The sequence below is a fragment of the Alosa sapidissima genome, chromosome 13 (genome assembly GCF_018492685.1).
Source record: "Alosa sapidissima isolate fAloSap1 chromosome 13, fAloSap1.pri, whole genome shotgun sequence".
NCBI classification, from domain to species: Eukaryota; Metazoa; Chordata; class Actinopteri; order Clupeiformes; family Clupeidae; genus Alosa; species Alosa sapidissima.
Window position 1 is genome coordinate 15,932,828 of NC_055969.1, and position 20,350 is coordinate 15,953,177.

A 20,350-nucleotide genomic window follows, 5' to 3' on the forward strand; every position below is an offset into this window, starting at 1 on the left:
AAATAGGAATTTATGAAAAGACTACTGATATACTGACATTTTTCCTGATAAGGATTATTCAAATTTTGATATATTTCAGCATAAACATATTTCCTTCAATACATAATTGAAGAGATAAATTCCTGTTTAACTATAGATGAATGCTACTTTAACCACATGGATGTAAGACACAATGTCATGTTAAGGAATGTGTTATTCAGTCTTGCAATCATTTAAGGAGAATTTATCTAGAAGAGCACTTACATCCATGCTGCTTCCCCCCATTCTGGAGCCAAAGTCCCCTCTGCCAGTGCGGAAGTCTCCCTGGTCCTTGTCCCGAATTATCTCCACCACCAGCTCACGGGCTTGCTACACAAAGCACACACACCACACACAGATTAATTGACCCTCCGCAAAAAGAAACATTCTTCAACTACTGGAGGTACCACAGATTGAGTACTGGCCAGCTTGCTGTATATGGATTAATCCTAGTGCTAGCCCAAAAGACTTTTTTAAAATTGAGATTTCTTTTTAGTCTAGAACTAGGTTTAATCCTTGTACAGGGACATGGGCCCTGTATGTTCAACAAGAATATACAGAGTTCTTTGAGTTAAGAAGGGCCGAATGAGGGGTGTCGCTGTGCCGCAGCCTGTAGGGTCCTAGTGCCCATGGACACACTTCCTCATCATTTCCTAATCCCACCACCAATCCCTCTCATTTCCTGTCACTTTTGAACATCCTAACTGAACAAAGGCAAGGTAAACAAAAACGCTCAAAAACTATAATAACCTTAAAAGGTCAATTTAAATATTTTCTATATATAATTATATAATTTTATAATTCCTAGCCAGCACACAAACTGATTGCCTGCTGTAGAAATGTTTTTATAAATGTAAATATGAGCACAACAAATCAGCACTGAAAACGAACATTCAGAACCGTTATGCAGGATTTCTTAGTCAATTATTGACAATATACGTGATGCCAACCAGCTGGATTCAGTCCTAGGGCAAAGGACTGACTAGGGTTCAAGGACTTTGGAAATGATAGTATGGTATTTCAAAGGTGGTCAGGCAGCAGTATGACTCAAAAAGTAGTGATAACTGAATCCTAAAACCACACATTTTGATGCACCCAGTCCAGCAGGAACAAAGTAAATAAAACTTTACTTTTACATTTCACTTTGGGGGTTAATTCCTCTAAAATATGAATCAAGTACCCTGCATTTCAACCAGTTTTAAATCAAACAAAAAGGGAACTGGTATCAATAAATCAACAGTCTCTCAGCATAGCCTACTACCAAACATGTGCTTAAGAACGGCTGGCGTCAAACACCCCTTCTCCCACCCACACACATACACATCCCATATGGAAAAGACCAGTCTGAGGTGAATGTAACACAGACCTGCACTTTGTAAGGGTCGCCAGTGATTCTCAGGGGCTTGTCCACTCCTGTTGGCATGGGGCCATCTTGGATCATGATCATCTTCACTCCTGTTCTCTCCTAGAGTACACGCACACAGATTACTTTGCATATCTCTCAAATTCCTCAACACTGCAGCATGTCCTTAGTTCCATGTTCAGATACTCCCACAACAGGTGTTCTGCTGAAATAGTGGAAACTAGAAATACTGCCTGACTATGTGCTAGAGGTCGAGGGATACAGGTTTTTCTATCAGTTCCTACAGGATTTCGCAAGGCTTTTTTGAGATTGTTGCAACCTAAAATGCCTGATTTCACGACAACTTTTGTTAAAAAAAAAAAGCGATGGAAGTCGCAGTGTTTTAGGCGTTTATTGCGAAGAAATTGCAGGAGGAAGTGAAAAAAAAAATATTATTGAGGGCAACTAAGGGTAGTAAGACCAAAATAACACTGATCTTGATATGCTTATTAATAAAAGGATAAGTAAAGGTAAATATGGTAAATTTGGCTAGGATAATTAACAAAGCAGTATAACCTTTTGTATAACAGTCCAAAAAAAGATAGCCACCTCCACCACCTGTCACTTTAAGAATGTAAGTAGCCTAATTACATTTCTGAGTAGATTGGAAGGCTATGAGTGGAAATAACTTTTTGCATAGTGCATTAGGATACAGTACCCTCCAGATTGGCACCTCTGCTAAAGTTGACTAAAAACTGGTATAAAAAACCTTTGCCACTAAAACAGCTTGTAATATTCTCCTATGACACCCCATAAAGTTGGAGAATACAAAGCAAGGGATTTAAGACCGTTCGTCTTTACAAAATCTCCCCAGATCATCCAGATTCCTAGGTCCACGCTTGTGCATTCTCCTCTTTGACTCACCCCACTGTTTTTCTACGGAGTTTAGATCAGGGGACTTAGATGGAAATGTCCGAAGCTTGATTTTGTGTTCAGCAAACCATATTTGTTTAGATCTGGACATTTGTTTTGGTTCATTGACCTGATGAATGATCCAATCATGACCAACTTTTAGTGTCTTGGCAGAGATTGACAGATTTCCTTTGAAAATATTCAGGTTTTTCTTGGTGTTTTCATGATACCATGCACCTTAATTAGGTTCCCAAGGCCTTTGGGAATAAAACCAGCCCCACAATAGCACAGCCCCTCCACCATAATTCTCATTAGGGTTCTTTTCAGTATAGTCATTCTTCTATGTACCAAACTGTCATCTGACAATAGACCACACTTACACACAAAGTCACTGTACCATTCAGTAACTCCTGCCATTTCATTGATAATTAAATGACTGGACAGGCTTTCATCTGGCATGCCCTCTAAATAATCTATTAGCAGTGAGGTCACTTTTGAAGATTTATTTTGGCGGGACTTGGTGACCAAGTAACCATGGGTCTTTGTCCAAGCATGTTTGTCACATTTCCAGATGATTAGAATCTTTAAATCATTGTTTTAACTGTAAATATAGGCATTTTCAACAAAGTACCTAGTTTTCATAGACGTTCTCTGACTTACAAATGTCAACACACATTCTTTTTATTTAAATTTAGTGTATTCTCTTGTCTTTCCGATGTTGAAAAATTACAGATTTAGCCTCTGTGTGACTATAGTGAAAAAGAAAGTCATGAAGTACTTCTGAAAGTTAACAGACACTCTGATTAACTTAAATAAATTGAAATTAAATATGAAAATACTTCTGTTAGGTTTTGTATAGATTTTTCAGGGGTGCCAATAATTGTGAGCAACATGTTTTCATTAAAAAATATTTCTTTCTTTTTTTTTTACTTTAATTTTACTTTTTCTCAAAATAAATTTGCATCCCTTCAAGGTCGGATTTTTCCTATTTTTTTCATTGTGAGATTACAATAAATCCCCAAAACATTATTTTTTATACCGGTTTTTAGTCAACTTTAGCAGAGGTGCCAATAATTCTGGAGGGTACTGCATGTGTCTTGCAATGTTATTAATTTCTATGATTTTGGTAAGCACAACACGAACTAAGTGACTAGCAAACATGAGCTAACAAGGACATGTAGAAGACTGCCAATGGGTTGCATAGCCTACTCAAATGTCAGTAAACCAAGTAGGGCTACATTAACTTATTTTCATAGCCTAGCAACACCAGGTTGAGAGATGCCAGTAAGCAGATCATTAACATTAGCCTTCTATTTATTGTCATCAAAACTGCAGAGGAACGAACAAGTTATATAGGCTGTCTCTGGTGTCTGCAGAATTGAGTGTGGCATCTGGCTCAATATTCTGCACGAGGGACTGTTGTAGGTAGGGCTGTAACGATACAAACCGAATCGTGAGGTTGGTGTATCACGATTTTTGACCCACGGTTCGATACGAACTTCGATTTTCCTTTTTTTTTTTTTTTATTTGGGGGGGGTAGACATTTTATTAAATAACATTAGAAGACCAGAGGATTACTATAATATAATAATAAAAGTAATAATATAGAAGTATCCTGATATAAAAATAATAAAAGTAAAGTATAAAAGTAATAATATAGGAGTATCCTGATATAAAGAGATTTTACTGAATGTCTACTATATTTATGACAGCACACTTTATGCAGATTAGCCTAGGCCTACTATTTTTATTACAACTCTACCTCTTTAATTCAGCTGTCTGGTTGAAGCCTGGAAATATCGTAAACAAAGTAGCATAGTTGGCTAGCTTATCATAGTCTACTGATTGGACTGTTCAGTTTCCCCATGTGTGTTTAAGTTTCAAGGTAATACTTGTTCTATTTGGGACAAAGCACTGCGTGAAACACTAGAAAGGGTGTGTCGCGGTTCTGCCTTTTTCCACCACGACACAGTATCGTAGATATGAGTGTCGCGATTTTGGTTTCGAATCGCATATCGTTACAGCCCTAGTGGTAGGTGAATTTTCACAGGGGAAACTACAATGATTGGTCAAATTTGCGGAAAAGTTGCGGTGTTTGGACAAAAATTCAAGGTCGACCAGAATTTGCGGGATTCGTTGAATTTGTGTTAATTGTTGCGATTGCAACATCGCAAATTCCTAGAGGGACTGTTCTATGGCCAATGCCAATATTTAGAAATCAGCGTCAGCCGATGGCCAATATACGCTGCCCCCCCCACGTTTATTTGCAGGATAAAATGGAACACTAATAACTTAAGTTGAGAATTTTTGTGCATCTTAACTTATGGCCCCATTTGGAGTTTTTTGCCTGACATTGCACATCATCTACTAAGGAGGGCACTGCTCCCACATACTTTGGCCCATCAAAAAATGCTTGACCTCTTTTGAAAGATGAGACCCAGTAGAATTCTCAGAAACAGTCAGCGTGACTAACGTACTGGCAGAGCTACAGAGGCTTGAATGCATCTCTGGAACATACATCTCTAGAACTGGCCACATTTGGGCCCTCTAGGTCACTTGAAGTGGCCTTCAAACACAATTGAGGCCTGGAACCAGTCTTGTGAAGCTACATCTCAAAGTAGATGACTAAACAGTAAAATATGAATTTTTCACAAATGTATGCGTGTTGAAATATCTATGCGTTTATCTCAGTGTCATTTTTTGAAAACTTAGTCATGGTAGCAGGTTCATGTGAAATAATGCTATTTCTTTGATTCTAAGACGGTCACTGCTATGCAATCGATACAAGCAAGAAACTCCAGAGGGTTAGCTTTCGTTTGACACCAAGATTATGCTTCTACTCAAAGGGGTTCATGTGTAGTAAGAGTTTGTCAGTATGCATCAATAAGTCCTTAAAATTTTGCTTCGAAACGTGTTTGCATGACTTCTGAGGGGTGTTTAGTAGGGTTCTTACGGTAAAATTGCTCATCTCATCTTCGAGGCTTGATGTAGGCTCGAGTTATGGTCAATCAACGCTGGGGTGCCTGATTGACAGCTTGTTTCCCAATTCCCTGCGGTTGCTTATATCTCGAGAACCATAGGTTGCTCAGACACATGGGTGGGCTCTATCTAACCGGAAGAGTCTCGTGAGCCAGTGTGCTTCAACTTGTGTCAAGGGAAACAGCTTCCAGCACACAGGAAAATATGTTTGCAAACTGTATGTTTCTAATTGTTTGCTTTTGTATGAGCTGGATTATACATCTACCAAACGTATTTTGAATAAAACATGGATATTCCATTACTATGGGTTTTTACCGACATTTCAAGACCATTTATGACTGGTCTGAATATTGCCATCCTTGTGTAACCCAGACTAAAATATACAGAGGCACAGATTCACAGTAACGTCACTTCTAAACACGCATCTCGTCGGTGATAGGCTTGAACAGTTATGTTTTTATGGTGCAGGTTGGACCGGGTTGTTTTTGTTGCCGTTTTTGGAGCCTGGGCTGTCCAGAGGCCGCGTTTTTTTACAGTGTATTCAGAGTAGAGGTAGCTAGCGGATGGTGAGGTGATGTTTGCTGTATGACAAAAAATGTTTTCGCTTGGAGACCACATTACATATTCCAGGTATGGACACAAGCCACTGGCGACGACGCTGTAGAAGTGGGCATTGTCAGCAATTCTACTCAACTCTAGTTAAGTGTAGCCTAATCATGCTTTTGAACACAGTTTTTTCCACCATCATTCAGCTGCAGTGAATGTGTGTGACAATTGCTCCACCCCGCACACAGAGAGAGAAATTCTCAGACACCAAAAACAGAATTGATGACGGAGCTTATCAATATGGTCTATAATAATTTAACCCGGGCGGATGATGGTTTTGGTAGGCTACACATCCCTACCTCTAAGTTACATCTGGATGAAGGCTCGCCATCAATAGCCTATCCAAAGTAGCAACGGCTGTATTAGCGTTTTCTTTCTCTATGAATATTTAGGGCTTTGAAAAATAAGAATTTAATATGTTTTCTCCCAGGAACAACGCTGTAGGCCTACTCTTCCAAAGTTTTGGCTGGGGTCTGATGGTAATTTAATTCACACAAGGGGCCGCGTGCGAGCGAGTTAATCGGCTTAATATATAGATGCCGATTCATTTCAAAATGTCAAAATTGGTCCGATTAACCGGCCGACCTCTACTTTGTGCAAACAGTCAAATGCATCCAGAAGACTGCACACAAATCTAGAGAACATTGCACACAAGTCTGGAGAACATGGCACACACAAGTCTGGAGAACATGGCACAAGTCTGAAGAACATTGTTAACAAGTCTGGAGAACATGGCACAAGTCTGAAGAACATTGTTAACAAGTCTGGAGAACATTGCACACAAATCTAGAGAACACTGCACACAAATCTGGAAAGAACATTGTACTGAATTTGGACATAGGCTTGTTAGACTATGTGCTTTACTGGTCTGTGGTGGGCTCAAATACTGATTACAGACTTGGCTGTGAGACAAATGGAGGTCAATAGAGGGGAGGAGTACATCATGTCAGTTTTCCAGGAACAACCAATAGCAGTTACTCGTGAGCATAAGAGGACTTCTAAACATGCATCTCGTCAGTGATGGGCTTGAACAGTTATGTTTTTATGGTGCAGGTTGGACCGGGTTGTTTTTGTTGCCGTTTTGTAGCAGTCTGTTTTCATACACCAGTAACTGCATGGACCATATCATATACTCAATAAAGAGGTACATACATGTGTGTATATGCCAATTCAGGTGAAATAGTCATAAATACCAGATATTTTCATCCATGTTGGTAAACATTCATATTTGTAGATACAAAATTGTGTGAGGTTTTACTCATGAGGAAGTAAAAGAGATTTTTTATTTCATAGTTTTTGAGTTTATCCTGCACCAGGAGCTACTCATTGTGAGTGAGGAAATGGCCGGGAGCAGTTCTGACCTGCAGCTGTTTGATGGTGTCCCCTCCTTTCCCGATGACCAGGCCCACTTTGCTGGCGGGGATGAGGATCTCCTGGATGGTGTTGTTGCCATCCATGTCGTTGTGGAAGCCCGGACCGTTCCGACACCGCTCCACGATCTGCCCCAACAGCCTCTTCGCCTGCCTGATGGCCAATCACAGCAGGGGATGGATCAAGTAAACCAGCGCCCATACCATTACGCCACAGGCTTGCCTGTATTACCTTGTTTATGTGTACTGTATTGTGAATGTAAACACTTCACTTTTCCCAACTAGCCTTGTGGTAAAGTAGCATGCTGGTATGTCGGGGGAATGAGTACTTGCTCAGTACTCCCAGTACTGACACATGGCTGTCAACGAGTGTTGAGAACTAGCTCAATACTTTCAGTACTGTAGTATGGTTGTTACCAAGGGAGATGAGTACTTACTCAATGCTTTCAGGGCTTCCAGTGAGAGTGCAGGGTCTGTCCATCATACCCCCACTATCTGATGACAAGCACACAAACAGAATTCAGCACATTACATTAGCTTATCACAGCTATTAAGAATCAAAACATCTCTGCACACATTATGTAACAACCTGCTCTCACAATAACATACTGCCAGTATTTGCCAACATTCAAAGTTATTACAGAGGGATTACAATGCAGCTCAATGTGCTGATGTAAATTACATATCCCCTTGTTATTCCGGTTTGATTTTGCCATCAGCCATAATATATATCTGGAGCTAAGGGATCCGGACTTACCAGCAGCAATCTGTATCTTGCAACCAGATTCCAACTGAATCCTTGTGATCTGTTCGCCTCCTCTGCCTATAACTGCAAAGAAAACGTGTGAAGTCACACCCTTGCTGGAAAAAGCATCACAATCCCATCTTACACAGTCTGCCAGATACTCACCAACAGTTTGATCATGTTCAGTACTACACAACAATCAAAAAAACATCTTAAAATTATCAATAACTCTGATCAGTATACTTATCCTGATAACATGCATACAGTATAATTACCAGACAAACTCATATTTTACTTCCATATTAACAGTTAAGTACATACTAAAGGTTGCATAAAAACATAATTCAAGTAGTATAACTTGAGTAGTCCTTGCATATAAAAAGTCTGGAGTTTGAGTACACAAAACTGATCTACAAAACTGTGTGGAAGTGCTCAATGCAGAAACTCAATTAAAACCCAATTGATGTAACTGGTTGAGAACTTGAGTACTCTGAGCGACCTCTAGCACATACTGTACTCCCCTGACCGACCACCCACCCCCCTTGCCCCATCCACGCTACTTACTGAATCCAACCATTTTATCAGGCACTTTGTAGTCTTCTGTGATAATAGCCCTGGATGGGAGAACACATGATTTATCGTCATCATAAGACAAGAGGTATGCATTCACTCCTTTTTTTTTTTTTATGCAGACACACATTACCTTAAGATGCATATTACCCACTGGTGTTATTGTGACTGTCTGAAATAGCCTTTCACACTGTACCGCATCAATAATACAAATAGAGCCTATTCCATACAATATTTTCTATGGAATATAAAATAGATAAAGTGATAGATAGATAAAGATAAAGTGGCGCCAGTTTACCTTTGATGTACCATTCCACCCAGCTGGCTGCCAACTGTTGGAGAGAGAAGAAGGAGTATGATGACATATCTAAAGAGACAACAAATGTATCACCATTTTGGGTGCAAGGCCAACGATTATGTTTTATGGTGCAGTTACGCACACAAGCCTCAAACTTAATTTTCTTCTTCCCCTAAAAGAACCAACTATTCCTTAAAAATTCTCTGCATTAATGCAGACTTACTGTCAGAATTAGATACAGTGAATACATCATTTACATAGGTCACTGGAAATTCTCAACAACAACAACAACAACAACAACAACTCCGACCCCTCATCCAATCAGTGACGCGGACCAAGCCATGTTTCTAATGACATTCTGAAACCTTTAGCAAATGTCACACAGCTGGTTTACGCAGCACTGGCTTTCACAGATAACTCGGCATCGTCTCAGCGGCTCCGATGAGCCGCTTGTGTACAGCAGTCTCAGGAACAGAATGTCCTCGGCCAAGCACGCTGGAGAAACAAACGTGGCGCACAAAGAGAGAGAAAAGAAAGAAAGAGAGGCTCACAACATACAAGCCTGTCCTCTTGCTCGTCTCTGTGTTGGTTTACACACAGCAAGCGGGTCCTGTTGTGCAATCTTAATGTATCGCAATCTATAGAATAGCACCAATGCTTCCAAATGCTTGCATGTGCAATGTGCCTAGCAAAGAAATTAGTCTGACAATTGATTTTATGTCAAGACTGTAAGCACACAACAAAACCGATGACAAAAAACAACTGCTGGTATTCCTCATACTTGCTAAACAATATACGTGGGTGAGCATAAATCACAAAGATAAATATCAATCTTGTCTGTAGCATGTTGCTAATAGAAACGTCTTGCAGGGTCAGGGTTCAAAATATCTCAGATTATTTCCCCTAGTGTTAATCCTACAGTGACTGGGAATGTGAGATACCACACAAGTGTTTTAATGCCGCTGCTTTATGTGGAACACCACAGCCATTCTACTACAAGTGACCAGTGTATTGAGTTTAATAGCAACAGCATTAGTGCTACTAACCTGTGATCACCACTAACTGTCGGTAAACCTTAATCCAGCTTGTCTATTGTAGGAACTCGCATATAATAGTCGACATTAACAGAAAACTCATAGCAGAGCTGTCAACAAGCAGGTCAGGATAAACACAAAGCCCTGAAATACATTGAGCTGGGGGGAAACCATGTCAAGCCACCCGAAGCTGGTTTATAAAGCCTCAAGAATAGCCTACTGAGCACTCAAAACAGTTGCTTTGTTTCTAAGGCAATAGGCTATCTTTGTGTGTGTGGGTGTGTGTTTTGACCTTCTGAAACTTCACTCAACAGGTAGCCTATCAATCCAACAGAGATAATGGCGGGGCCATTTTGGTTTTCATTATCAGAGCAAGCAGAGTGTTAGGCATAAAAATGCCTGTTGGGTGCTCAAGGCACAGGAAGAGACAGACTGATCATTTGTGCAAACAAGACAGAGGCTCGCAGAGTTGTGCTTTTCAATAAGAGTGACAAACATGTGTAACGGTTTTCAGTCCTTTCCTGACTCAAAAAAAATCTGTCTATGCACCCTCATGGACTTTGCCTGTCTTTCTTTATTAAAAGACAATAGGTTAACTGCAAGAGGCAATGAGAGGCAGCTGAACAAATGCTTGTGGTATTCAAAAAACAGAACTTCTGTGTGTCTCTCTGTGTGTGTGTGTGTGTGTGTGTGTGAGAGAGAGAGACGGAGAGGGAGAGACAGACTGCTTCAATAGACTTAACAGCTTCCCATTCTAAAACTTGGAAAAATATTGCAGCGACAATGACTGGACCGAACCAGTGGAAATGGACCGGGGCAAAGATTAGTCATATCCAAAGGCCTTACATAAGGCTCTCGATGTACACAGTCTGCCTTTCTTAAAGAGACATTGTCTGCAAGCTAGGGAATTTTCCACCAGCTGCATATGTGTCCCTGTCTGTCTCTCCAATCATGGTGTCCTCACCCGAGCTGTGGAAGGGGAGCGAGGGGGAGGAATACGAGCTCTATTGGATCTTTATCTTTATCTTTTAGCATTTTGGCTAACGACTTAAATATATGAATTAATTGCAGGGCAAGTCTCCCTGGAGCAACTCGGGGTTAAATGCCTTAGTCAGAGGCACAAGAGTGGCACTCATGACTTTCAGGTTACTGAATGCTAGCCCGGCTTCTTAGCCACTACACTACCATTGCCAACTGGATTATGAACGTTCCTCTGCACTTCACCCTTCCTCCATCCTTCTCTCCCGTTCTTCGGTCAACTTCCCTCTCTCTCCCTCTCTCTACCCGCCCCCCCTCTCTTTCCTCCATTTGTTTCTCTCCAAAGACAAAAATACCTCAGCGTCCCATGACCGCTAAACTTGATAACGCAAACTTCAGCTTCCCTTCAGTTTTGCACCAACTTAACAAGGACACTGCTTGCGAAAACCCTTCTCGGCATCTCGCCTTTTTTCCATTTCTTTGGTAAAGCTCACATGGGTGTTTCATGCGTACTTTCCCTACGTTTATGCTACTTAGTGTACAGCTATTCATCTACAAAGAGTAGTGCCTTTACCATGTACAAAACATACCAACACGTCAGCTATTTGTACAGGCCAATTCTTGAGTCAGCATTTCCAGGTTGTGTCTGACTCATCATGTCAGAGTACCAAAGCAACTAGCTAATGAAATCATACATACAAGTCAGATAAAATTGCCAGCAACTACATATCTTACAAAGCAAAAAAGAAAGGACCAAGCATTGCGGAACATGACTTCTGAATTCTGTTCTTCGGTTCTTATTTCTGCCCAAGCCTTCTTTTGTGCTTGAGCGCAAAACCGGTTTCACTTCTCCTGCCGCTACGGCTGCTGCTGCTGCTGCCGCTGCTGCTGCTGCCACTGCTTAACCCAACATCAGAAGCCTCGAGTCAAACCTCCCAGAAGCCTTGAGTCAAACCTGCCAGGACGACAACCCCCTCCAACCCTCCCGTTCCTCGTGTGCGTAGCCTTCTGACACACGCACAGACACTTCTGCAGCTACCCAGTAGCCCCAAACACAGACACGGCAGTCAGAAGGCCAGGGCCAGACAAGTGTCCCGACCTGGCCTGAGTAACTTGCGATCTGTTGTGGCCCAACCTGGCAGGGATAATGTACTTTGTGAGAGAGGAGAGAGTAATCCGCCCCTCAAATAACATCCACTAGCTGGCCAGCCCGCCGGCTATTGGGCCCGTCCAGCTAGGCCACGGGAGCAGAGCATGTGATTCAATTCAGAGGCCCTTCAGAAACATCACCAGGCCAGAGAGAGAGAGAGAGAGAGAGAGAGAGAGAGAGAGAGAGAGAGAGAGAGAGAGAGAGAGAGAAAAAGAGAGAGAGAGAGAGAGAGAGAGAAAGAAAAAGAGAGAGAGAGAGAGAGAAAAAGAGAGAGAGAAAAAGAGAGAGAGAGAGAAAAAGAGAGAGAGAGAGAGAGAGAAAAAGAGAGAGAGAGAGAGAAAAAGAGAGAGAGAGAGAGAAAAAAGAGAGAGAGAGAAAAAGAGAGAGAGAGAGAGAGAGAGAGAGAGAGAGAGAGAGAGAGAGAGAGAGAGAGAGAGACTTGGAAGGGGGTTGCAAGAGCAACAGAAGGTGAGTGTGTGTGTGTAAGAGAGTTGCACTCTGACAGTGAAAATGTACTCCATGCTGGCTTTGAAGCCCGAGGTCAAAGATAGTGAAACTACACTCTGCATGCGTGGCCATTTTTACAACCCCTGACTCTCTCACACACTTACTGTCCCCCTCACACCCCCTACCCATCCAACGTGACCTTTACTGTATTCACAAAAAAGGAGCGACCCACTTAGGGCATGCTGGACCATGCCATAGAGTGCTTTCCTTGGATGGTCTGACTTAACATGTCACAATGTAATATCTAGAAGTAGCATTTAATGGCTTGGCCCTCTAGTTTCTATACCATAGCTCAGCTACCTGGCACCACAGTTTGACAAAACTGAACTAAACCAGTTTATCATAATTACATAGAACATTGCACACATTGGTGATTGATAAATCTGAAATATGATTATACATTTTACTTTTTCCTTGATTTTCAAATGTAGACATTAACAGAGATTGTGGCAAGAGTTGCATCATCAGGGGATTTGAGGTCTTACCTGCTTTCACTTAATTGCTTTAATTATTTCTTACATTATAAACAGCTAAGAGCTTTAGAGCTTGAGGTGCTGCCTTCTAAAGACTCACTCAGCATCTACTGAACAGCGGACCACCGTAGTCCAGGTTTCAGTTTCAACACTCAACCACCGGATCTTCAGGGCATGAGTAACAAAATGGACTCAGTTGGGCGGTGTATTTAGGGCCTCTACAGGGGCATAGATGACCTGTGTAAACCTAACACAAATCCACCGCTGAACTACAGCTTACTGAACTTTAAGGCCAAACTCACTAAAGTCCAAATGCTTCTGAACCCAGCTCCAAATGAACATATGTGGCACTTTCCTAATGATCTACTCCTTCAAGGAAACCCTTTCATACCAAAACACACACAAATGTGACTGATTTAATCTTTTTGTAAGTTCTGCCAAAAAAAAAAAAAAGTAACTTGTACTTCAATTCAGCAACCAACTGATTTGCATGATCGTGAAAATTGCATTTTCAATTTTGGACGTGTGTCTTCTCGGCCGACCCCTACAGTTAGCTGCAGCGCCTCTGCGCACATTGCCCTGACACTTCAAAAGCTGGTATAGGGGAGCAGTCAAGCCCTTACACATGACGGGACCCACGAGGTAGAGTCTTTATGTTACACTGTTTGCCATCCACCGCGTCTTGAGCAGTGCACACAGAACCACTGTTTGGTCAAGACCAATGAACCAGTGGTTCGCTGGACGGCGCTTCCCTACTGACCAGACACAGGGCTGCGAATATAAAGCAGGGCAGAGACTACGATGACCACTTCTGTAGCTTGAGAATAGTGCATTTCTGGAACCACCCCCCCCCCCCCCCTTCACAGATGGACAAGTCATTAGCTAGCAGACTGGTTAAATGGAGTTTTCCATTGTCCCACACCATCCTTTAGTTTCCATTGGTCATCACTGTGACATATGACAGGACCAATCCGAATGGCGGGGCTCACCTCTTTGGTTATATAAAGTGTCTGCACGTGTCCATATTTCATGTTACACGTACATCAGACAAATTATTGCACACTGAGAAGATGTTAAAGACTGGGATTTGGTTCAGCCTGTTTTTTTTCCTCCCTTAGTCATCACTGTTGTGACATATGACAGGACCAAATGAGGGTGCTCACCTCCATCATCCAGTGTGCGCTTCTGGCCTCCGTAGCCATAGAGTGAGGGGTCCACAACCGGAGAGGAATTGTTCATATGGGGCATCTGGTCTCCACCCATCTTAGCCGCAATCTGAAAACAGCCAAAGAAGGAAGAGAAGGCCATAGAGGAAGAGGAGAAGGGGAGGGGGAGAGAGAGAGAGAAGGGGAGGGAAGAGAGGAGTTAGCATGTGCAATTGATTAAGGTGCTTAGAACACATCTGCCAGAACAAAAATGCGGACGACAGCCGGCTCTGGGGTGGCTACTTCTGTGCCTGAAGGCAGTCCACAAACATGCCCCAAATCCAGACAAGTTTACTCTTTTTTTCATCTAAAAAAAGGCATTTCGAATGGGACTGGTTTACGACTGTAAAAAGGCTTACTCTGACAACAGCACAGTCAGTCTAGCAATGATGACTCCCCGCTGTGGTAGGAAAATGGGAGAAAAGGAACCGCGGAGACGCTAATTGGGTTCCGTTCACACATCAGGCAGTTTCCACCAGTCCAATTAGCTTCTCGGAGAAAATGTTTGCGCTGCCAGTCAACGGCAACACCCCACAAAAGAGAAGCACGCTTGCTCTAACTCCCCATTCTTCTAAGTTAGACAGTTGTCGCTCTCCTTCATGCATTGCTACATTGCAGCAAATTGAGCTACATTGTGGTCTCCGCTATCGTGTCTCAGCTATTATGTCCACAATATATAAAAAGAATATTAGCACACAATGTACAATCTGTTCCCATTAGAGGAAACCAATTAAGGTTTCCATAACTTCTCATTCTCATTCACCCTGTTTGAGCCCGATTGTGTCTTTCTGGGCTGCTGAAGTGAGGACGAGCGGTCAGTGGGAGGGAAAAAAATTAGATAGCTGAGAAAAATGGAGTGGGGGGGGGGGGGGGGAGAAGAGAGAGTGAGTGAGTGAGCGAGGCCAGGGCAGAACACCACAACTGGACTACAGTTAGCGACGAGGGGGAAGGGAGGGGGTGGGCAAGTGTGGGGGGGGCCCCAGTAAGGGGTTTGGTGTAGCTAACTCCTCCTCTTCCCTCTAGCCATGAGCCTCTTTCTGAAGAATGCTGGGGAGGAATGCCAGAAATGCAAGCGCGCCGATAAATCACACACACACACACAGCGAAGGCTGCAAGTTGCCACTCGAGGAGGTAAACATACAGTCTGTGGAAGCCCCACGATGCAGGACAACTGGTCACTTGTTGCTGCTGCTGTCTGGAGGGAGAAGGGCCAGGGGGAGGTTGACTTTCAGTTGTGTTAAAAGGGAAGCTTCCTGAGCAGGAGATTCAGCAGGGGGAAGCCCTCGAAGGGTCACTGGGCTGTTTGCACGAGGCTAAAGCTCCACAAAAAAGTGCAAGTGGGCCACTGCAGCTAAGTCAATCAACATCAGCCCACAATCATTATAGACAATATAGATTTAAAAAAATGACCACAAAAGGAAAATATTGTATAATACTGTTTTAGAAAACAAGCTCAACTTTTAAAAACAGCTTCTGTGCCAACACGAGCCACACCATGCAGTGTCACTAATTTAGAACTGTAGCTGCACTCCTGAACCTCTTTGCAAACTAATTTAGCCATGGCTGAGCAAAACAAAACAAACCATTGTTTTACCAGTGTCAAACTTCAGCCACAACCAGGAAATTAAGAAGGGCAAAACAGCAATTCTGGTCCCAGAGTTATGGTTAGAGACAAGCTTGGCCCCTCTGGACTTTGTGTACTTTCAAAACGAAGGAGTAGCAGCATGGAGCATTTCCTCGGCCTGGAATTACGCAATCTTGTCCGCAGCAGAGGTGTGCAAGCACCAGCGCAAGGCCGCAGCTCGGATCTGCGTTGTGGCTCAGGCACCGGCGCACACAAAGGCACCGATTGTCAGCAACGGCGCATAATTACCCCAAATAAACATGGGCTAACGCATGTCTTACATAAAGCTCCAGACCTGGCCAAAAGAAGAAGAAGGAAAAAAAGAAAAGGGGCATCTCGATGGGTGCAGTAAAACAGCGAAGAGAACGCAGACTGCCGTTCTGGCCACACTCCCAGTTCTATTTTTTCCCTCTCCCGCGGAGCTGATGAAGGCGAGAAGAAGTGGAGTGGAGCGGAGCGTGCGCGAGTGACACCGGTTTGGTCCGGGGCCCTCTCTCGCTCGCGGCTGGCGGGTTCGCGGAAACCATGCGGGGGAGCTGGCTGGGGAGGGACAGCTGAGTGCGACAGCAGCGAGGGGCGAAACTGAAACCGCCCACAGGTGCCATGTGCGAGTACAAGGCCATGCGCACGCACGCAAGCACGCACACACTCAGTCATACCCTAGCACACACACAGGGCTCACACAGACACACTCACACCCTAATACACAATATGCGCACACACACTGACACACAGGCAGGGCAAAACATATGGATAGTTCTGAGACAAATGGCATGGGTGTTACAAAATGGTCCTAATGCCTCATGGAGGCAGACCACCATTTGCTCATATTGAGAAAGTCAAACAGTAGATTCTGTAGATCTGTAAATTCTTCTCCAGCCTATATTCTTAATCAAGATAGCAAATGTAATTTGTGAGCCCCTCCCTCTCTTGCCCATAGACAGTACAAGTACCCCAGCACGAGAAGAGAATGACCAAAACTCATGGTTAAGGGGGTAGGCTAGAGAGATCATTTGCAATGTAAAGGTGACAGGTGTGGGCAGCAGAGAGAGGCCCAGCATGGCTTTCGACAAGGGTGCCAAGGCCTCATCTGAACACCAAGCCCCCGATTGCCGTGCCGACAGCTGAACCTACACTGTATAGACCTACACTCTTTGCACTAACCAACCAGGACACGCACCTAGGCTTTGCCAGGGACTGTGTCAGTGCTAAAAATGTTTTTGAAGGGGTTCAAATTAGGTGAACATATTTCAAATCAGTCAAACAGACTCACCCTAGTCTACACATTTAGACCTACTCATGACTAAGCATTAGCATACATTTCCCTCAAGATAAATACTGTATCTATCCTACTTCTCTTTGTAATTTTATAAACAAACGCACTTATTTTGCACGGATTGTGAACAGAGCATACTGGAATACCAACATGTGAGCTTTTGATTAAGACCCAATATCGTTATCATGCAACTACTGGGTTGTGTATATAAGTGAGGTTTAAACGGTCCTGTGGAAATCCCTTCTTTTCAAAATTCATGTATTAAATAAATGAATGTAATTCTTCTAAATTACATTTAATGGGACACATTAGGGTTATAACATGAGACATATTGACTATGTAAAGCACCACTGACAAAGGACAGAGGGTGTTCAGTGGTCCTTGAGTATTGACAAGGTCTAAGGGTGTCAAAATAATGACAATTAGTACCCATTTCGGCAACGTGGATGTCAGTATGACGTAATGACAGTGTGGTGCTATCTGGCACGTGGGTACATTACCCTGCGATTTTTGTCTAAGTAAATAGCAGCCAAGTGCTGTAATACTATTACGAAGTACAAGTGCTAAAGCATAAAATGTAAATATTGCAATTCGGATGTAATACTATGCCTTGCCAACTTCACAAGTTTAGAATCAGCGCGAACGTTTCGCATTATCTAATAAAACCTACCGTTAATATATTAACTTACTTTGCCTGACCTAAGTAAAGTAGAAAGCAAATTAGGCCACTCACTGACCCAGGACGATAGCAGTTAGCCAGCTAGTAATCAGCACACCTAACTGGCTAACTAGCTAGCTTAACTTGCTATCTAACGTCGTTCTTAAAGCTGGTGACATACTTTCCAAACTATAGTAGTACGTGTGGATATTGGAAATCTACTTCTCCGCGAAGGCAATCAAGCTATATGGAAGTTGTGGTGTTTTTTCAACATTGTATAACTGTCGAGCAAACTGCGTATGCTTGGTTTAAATTAGCTCCTTATAAGTTGTTCAGCGACTTCAAAATGCTTGCTATCGAGGGGCACACTAGTTAGCTTACTACAAACTCAGCGAAAAAAACTAAACTTTACTCGATAAATTACAAGCAACTGTTGCAATGTAGTCAACCTAACCCAGTTTGTGATTTGACAAACAACTTGGCTTTGTCTGTTGTTTGTGAGTTAACTTCGAGCAATGTTTGCGTAAAGTCAGATGGTTTACAAGGCTTTGCGGAACAAGGCCACAGCAATAGCAGTGTGCTAGCCAGCTAGCTAGGAAGATCTTAACCTAGCTAGCTAGCTAGCTGCAAGTTGTGTGGCGTTACAACAGGTTGCAGTTTGTTGCTCGTGTTTTGTTTTTTTAATCTCTCCAAGTCGCCCACAGTCTTACAGCCCAAAAGTTGTTTCACACTTTTCCCCAACTTGACTTGTGTCTTATTAGCTTAAGAGTTAATTGTTGATAGTTTGTTGGGCGTCTTCTGGCCCACATTCTCTTAATCTGCACGCACAGCCATGCAGTCTTAACACTTGGACCTTGTGTAGCCAGTTATGCTAGCTTAGTATGTGCACAAGAGTGTGTTCTCAGCGGGTGAGGGGGGCTGGGGATACGCTGCTTAAAAGTACACTCCTCCCCCACCCTGAACGGCCTAGCTCTAATCTTACGCGATTTCAAAAAGATTCCTCTCTGTCAATTGTATTACCTGTCGGGCCCGGTGTAAAGCGTCGGCGAAGCCGTCTGCTTTCATTCCAGGCTGAGCCACCGAGGCCTGTCCCTGCACCAGCTCCGCCATCATCATCATCCCTACTACGGCAGCGTTCAGCAACACATCCGAAAAAAAACTCTTTAGCCCAGTAGCGAGCAAGACGATCAGGCAACACGCGCCGACCCCGGAACAGGAAATGAAACCCGTGGAGTTGAAATATCGCGAGAGAATTTCGTCAGCGACTGAAATCAACTTATGAAGCATTTCTTTTACTGCCTATGATTTTCACAAACCACAGAGACAAGGCAGTGTCAGACAAAGCATGCAATATGGCGAACCGTGGAGACCTACACACTAAATAAATAAGGGCCATGCCGTTATTGGTCACTAAAAGAAATAAACAGAGGAAGTTACATTTGTATTTTATAAGGTCAACTCTTTTACTGGATGTTTTATCACATAGACTATAGGCAATACATATCGTGTCACATAATAACCATCATCTGTCTGTATGTATGCAATAGAGTTAATAAGGCGAAGATCAACCCAAATGTGGTTTTTGGCTATCAGAATTCACCAAAAAGCTCAGGGCATCTTAAAATCTGGCATTAGAGTCATTTACATTTGCAAAATTGTATACTCAAAACCACTGTAAAGAACTAAATACATTTAAAAACAAGTGTATAAACACAGTTATGTAATACAAACACCATCAACACCAAAGAGGCCATCAACCAAAGGGAAGATACATTGTATGTTTGTGAATTGAGACAAGGCTTTATAGTATAAGTAAGTATAAGTATATATACTCTTTTGATCCCGTGAGGGAAATTTGGTCTCTGCATTTATCCCAATCCGTGAATTAGTGAAACACACTCAGCACACAGTGAACACACAGTGAGGTGAAGCACACACACATATCCCGGCGCAGTGAGCTGCCTGCAACAACAGCGGCACTCGGGGAGCAGTGAGGGGTTAGGTGCCTTGCTCAAGGGCACTTCAGCCATGCCTACTGGTCGGGGTTCAAACCGGCAACCCTCCGGTTACAAGTCCGAAGCGCTAGTAGGCCACGGCTGCCTGTTTATAGCCTTTATGTGAGCATTATACAATGAATGGGCCAAAGGTTGTAACAGCACAGTCTCTCTTCTTAAGGCACAGGCTATTAATCAAGAACAGCATTATGCCTATACTGTCAAAAACATTTGTCATTCAAACAGAATATGGTTTGAAACAAAACTATGGTGGAATGTTTGAGGAGGACACAGATCAAGAAAGCCCCTTTTCCAGATCACATCTGCGGTTACACACTGTGTACAATACTGTGCGGAGTAGCTTGGAGGAGTTTTCCAGCAGATTTTCCAGAGGTCTCTATCCTCTGCCACTGTCCCACAGTCATGGAAACACTCCACAATTATTCCCATTCCCAAGAAGAGCAGCCTTAAAGTCCTGAAGACCCATACCATGTCATGAAGGCCTTTCAGAGGATTGTGAAACCTCTGTGACCACCCTCTTCAGTCTCTGACATCACTGCACGACAAGGCAACACTAAGGAAAGCCAACTGCATCTTGGAAGACTCCATGT

At 42.9% G+C, this 20,350-nt stretch overlaps 1 protein-coding gene across 8 annotated transcripts in view; it reads right to left on the minus strand.

The window, feature by feature from the left end:
• The window catches only part of fubp3 (far upstream element (FUSE) binding protein 3), a 34,728-nt gene extending 15,771 nt beyond the window's left edge, over positions 1-18,957 (minus strand). For 3 of the 8 annotated variants that reach the window (XM_042059703.1, XM_042059702.1, XM_042059698.1), the window contains exons 1-9: positions 18,766-18,956; positions 14,146-14,257; positions 8,841-8,874; positions 8,537-8,586; positions 7,985-8,056; positions 7,665-7,722; positions 7,219-7,381; positions 1,385-1,483; positions 244-348 (exon numbers count right to left, since the gene is read on the minus strand). In XM_042059703.1, coding sequence (XP_041915637.1) covers positions 244-348; positions 1,385-1,483; positions 7,219-7,381; positions 7,665-7,722; positions 7,985-8,056; positions 8,537-8,586; positions 8,841-8,874; positions 14,146-14,257; positions 18,766-18,864 — 792 coding nt within the window. In that variant the 5' untranslated portion in view covers positions 18,865-18,956. Of the gene's footprint in view, positions 1-243; positions 349-1,384; positions 1,484-7,218; positions 7,382-7,664; positions 7,723-7,984; positions 8,057-8,536; positions 8,587-8,840; positions 8,875-14,145; positions 14,258-18,765 lie in introns of all 8 variants that reach the window. The other 5 variants (XM_042059705.1, XM_042059701.1, XM_042059700.1 and 2 more) reach the window with 3 other exon arrangements.
• Positions 18,958-20,350: the final 1,393 nt, after the last annotated feature.